This window comes from Tupaia chinensis, unplaced genomic scaffold (genome assembly GCF_000334495.1).
Source record: "Tupaia chinensis unplaced genomic scaffold, TupChi_1.0 Scaffold000116_2, whole genome shotgun sequence".
NCBI lineage: Eukaryota > Metazoa > Chordata > Mammalia > Scandentia > Tupaiidae > Tupaia > Tupaia belangeri.
Genome location: NW_006159581.1, coordinates 36,695 through 40,721, shown reverse-complemented (window position 1 = coordinate 40,721; position 4,027 = coordinate 36,695). Strand labels below are relative to the sequence as shown.

At 50.8% G+C, this 4,027-nt stretch overlaps 1 protein-coding gene across 1 annotated transcript in view; it reads right to left on the bottom strand.

The window, feature by feature from the left end:
• The window catches only part of COL11A2 (collagen type XI alpha 2 chain), a 40,071-nt gene that overhangs the window by 21,785 nt on the left and 14,259 nt on the right, over positions 1–4,027 (bottom strand). The window contains 4 exon segments of the mRNA XM_014586180.1: positions 484–558; positions 1,168–1,230; positions 1,451–1,492; positions 1,603–1,662. Of these exon segments, the coding sequence (XP_014441666.1) occupies positions 484–558; positions 1,168–1,230; positions 1,451–1,492; positions 1,603–1,662 (240 nt within the window).

Genomic DNA, 4,027 nt, shown 5'->3' with positions numbered 1-4,027 from the left:
CTGCTGCCGAACCGGAACTGAGGGGCAGGGCGAGAGGGCTAAGGCCTCTGCCAGGACACCCGTGGGACCCTCCCGGCCAGAGGCATCATCCAGCACCTCTGTCCCACCGCCAGCCCTGGGACACCCTTGGTGTCCTCCTCCAGAACCACCGGTGGGTTCCGGATAACCGCTTACAGGGTTTCAGAAACAACTCCTGTCGTCTTCCCCCCTCCTCTAGCCTCTTCCTCCCAAAGACTCTCTGGCTTGAGACCCTCTGGGACATAGAATTCTCTGCTCAGTGCTAGGTTATCCGAGTCTGGTTCTGGGAGACTCACGTTTGGTTCTATGGTGTAGAATGAAGCCTTATTCCCCCACCCCAAAGATCGATCCTTTTGATTAATGGTTTTAGAAACTCCCACAGCCTTCTTGGTCTCTGGTTCTTGGTAACACGACACCAGTCCCTGCCCACCATCAGCCCGCTGCAAGTCCCAGAAGACCACTCACTGGGAGCATAAGAGATGTGCCAGGGGGGCCAGGGGCCCCATCCGATCCAGGGAGGCCAGCTCGGCCAGGGGGACCCTGTGGAGGGGACATAAAGAAAGATGGGGAACCAGCAGTTAGCGTAATGGCTATGTCGCTGGACTCCCACGTAGTTGACCATGGTTCGCGTCCCGGACCCAGTGGCTTAAACTCATGCCGGGCGCGTGTGCGTGCGTGCCCAAGATCCTGAGAGGAGAATGGAGGAGAAGGGATTGTGGCATGGCCATCCCCCCTGGAGGGTGATTTCTCGCTTTCTGTCTCTCTGTCTCTCTCTGTCTGGCGAATGCACATACCCTATAGCAAAAATCTCTCAGAAAAAAAAAAAAGAAAGAAAGATGGGGTGACAGGGGTATGCCAGGGTCTTGGCATCATTTTGAAGCCCTGCTCGACAGAGTAAATGCAGACTTTGCTAGATCTCCCTGAATTCCCCAACGCCACAAAGAAAAACGAGGGTGAGACACCAGAGTACTCCCCAACCCGCTGACCCTCCTCCCTGGGCACCGAGGAGCATGACCACCCCCATCTGTTAATCAGCCTGATTCCTGAGCATGGCACCCTCCTGTTGAGTGCAGTGGCTCCTCTGAAGCTCCCTATCCCACCCCCACAACACACACAGACACACACATACACACATACACACTCCCTTACCCTCTCGCCAGGGTCTCCAACTGGGCCTGGGTTCCCCTGGATGCCAGGAGGACCAGTCATTCCCTGAAAACAAAAGGGGGGGGGGTTCAGATATGGGCATTCAGACAGAAGAGAGGCAGTCTCTACAGAAGAGGTCCGAGAATCTGGGGTGCTTTGATTGGAGGGACTCTCTGGGGTTCTCAGGAGGCCTGGGCATAGGGGGAAGGCTGAGGAAGACTCAGATGAGTGCTTAGGAAGGGTCTCTGCGAAAATAATGGAGACCAACAGGTCACACTACACTTACCGCAGGGCCTTCTGGGCCAGGGGGCCCTTCTACAAGCATACCCTGAGGAGGTAAAGGTTACAAGTCAAAGGCTACAGGGCCAGCACCCTCACCCCCAGCCCCACTTCCTTCTCTCCTCCCATGGCTCTCGGCTCAGTGACCAGGTAACTTACAGGCTCCAGCACCGCAGGCTCTCCCTTCTCTCCCTTCAGCCCCCGGGGTCCATGGGCAGCCTGAGGGAGACACACATGTAACCCCCAGTGGGGCCCATGAGCAGCCGGGACACCAGGACTGCCCCATGCCAACCCCAACCTTCATTCTCAGGTCCTCTTAGAGAATGCCTGACCCTACCCCTCAAACCCTCAGCACCTCCCAGGCCTGCCAAGAAGACCTCAGGGCTACCCTCCTCCTGGTTCTCAGATCCACCTCAGCAAACACAGCCTCCTTGAAAGCCTCTTTCCCCAGACCCTTCCTGGGATTGCAAACCCCAACTTCCCCAACCCTCTTCTAGAAGATTCTACCCTGTTTCCCAAATTCCTACTGACACTAGGAATCCTTAGAACCATAAACCACCTACTTCCTCACCACTGCCCCAACCCATTGAATAAGAATGTCTCTAATATTGTGGGTAAATTTTCACTCCTGAATAGAAGGCGGCCATGGACCCACATGACAATCTGACGAAAGCTAGGAGTCTTTCTCCATAAAAGAAAAAGTATACGCCTTTTGCACAGCCATTTAGAATTTCATGGGGTTCAAAAGTTTCAAAATTCCCCAGAAGTTGTGGCCAGAAGGTGGTATGGTGGCTAAGGTGCTGGATTCCCACATTGCTGATCACGGTTCGAGTCCCAGACCCAGCGGCTTGAGTATCACACTGAGCACACAGGCATGCATGCCCAAAATCCCAGGAGAATGGAGGAGAAGAGATTATGGTGTGGCCATCCCTCATGGGAATGATTTCTCACTTCTTTCCCTCTCTCTGTCTCTCTGATGAGCACACACACCTGATGGCAAAAACCTAAAGAAAAAAAAAGAAACTCCCCAGAGGTTAAACATCCATACTCAGAACAAATTTGGAAAACAGTCCTCACTGGTAACCAAAACTCAGGCCTCATAACTGGCCTTTGAAAAACGCAGCTGGGGGCCAACAGGTGGCATAGTGGTTAAGGGCGCTGGACTTCCACATGGCTGACCAGTTCAAGTCCCAGACCTGGTGGCTTGCTTTCTTGCTTTTCCTCTCTCTCACTCTGTCCCTCTCTGGTCAGATTAAAATAAATAAATAAGTAAATAAATTTAAATAAAATAATTATTTAAAAACAATTTCAAAAGAAAGGGAAAAAATACAGCTGTTGGTACAGTGGTGAAATGCAACCTTCTGATAGGAAATCTCACATGGGAGGATTTCCAGAGACCTCCCAGATACATCAGGCACATATATGCTCATGACCCATGGCTCACTGAGGGCTGGGGGTAGATGGTAACATGAAGACCCTTTTGGAGATTTGGAGATTCATTCTCTCTCTCTCTCTCTCTCTCTCTCTCCTGCTCATGGAACAAATGAATAAACTTTCCAAAAAATAAAAGAAGAGGAAAATAAAAAGGGCGGCTCTTGGGCTCAGTTATCCAAGCCCCAGAACAGATACCCATAAGTCCCTCCAGTTCCCCTCCCAGCTAGGCCCCTCTTCTGACCCTCCTTTATACCGTAAGCCCATCTGCCTTCCATGTTCCACTCAGATACCTATCTCCAGCTCTAGGACCAGAACCAAGATAAGGACAAGGGTCATGGAGGGTATTTACCACCACGCCCTATTCTCCCAACAAAGATCTTCCGAATGAACCCCTCTATTTTCGTCTTGACCAAATAGCAATGAGCAGTTTCCAAACTCTTCCAAATCCCAGATCAAACCCAAATACCCAGAAAGCAGCATCAGGGGATGGCAACAGAGGGTCAGGGGTAGCAATATTAGAGAAGGGAGGTATGGGAGGAGGCCGCAGGGTAGAGAAGCAGCCATAACCGCAAGGCAGGCAAAAGGCGAAGTGGAGCAGACAGGAAATACTCCAACTGACAAGGAGTGGCTGAAGATACGGCAAACAATTAAGAGAGACAGAATAAAGGGACAAACACTTGGAAGCAAGAATAAGGCCGGGGCCAAGAAAAATTAAGCATGGCCAAAAGCAAGAAAATAACCTGGACAAACAGGAAGTGGTTGGACAGACAGGAAGCAGCCGTGAAAAGAGGATACAGGAAGTGAGCCTTCCACAACAACATGGCTTTATGACCAAGAGAGAAAAGAAATGTATAAAACAGTGAAAGTGACCCCTACAAAGGCAATGTGACAGCGAAAGAGAGTGCTCCCAGAAAACATGAACATAAGGCTAGGACACACGGGAAGCGGCCATGACACATATCTAGGCCCACGATGGAAACGTTAATTTAGACGACCTGAGACACACACGAAGTAGCTTATTGTCAAAGGCAATTGTCACCAGCTAGGATGAAAAACCAGCACGAGAACACAAATAATCAACCCCCGACAGTCACCAAGACAGACACCACACCTGGAGAAGACAGAAAGGGACAGAAAAAAAAAAAAAAAA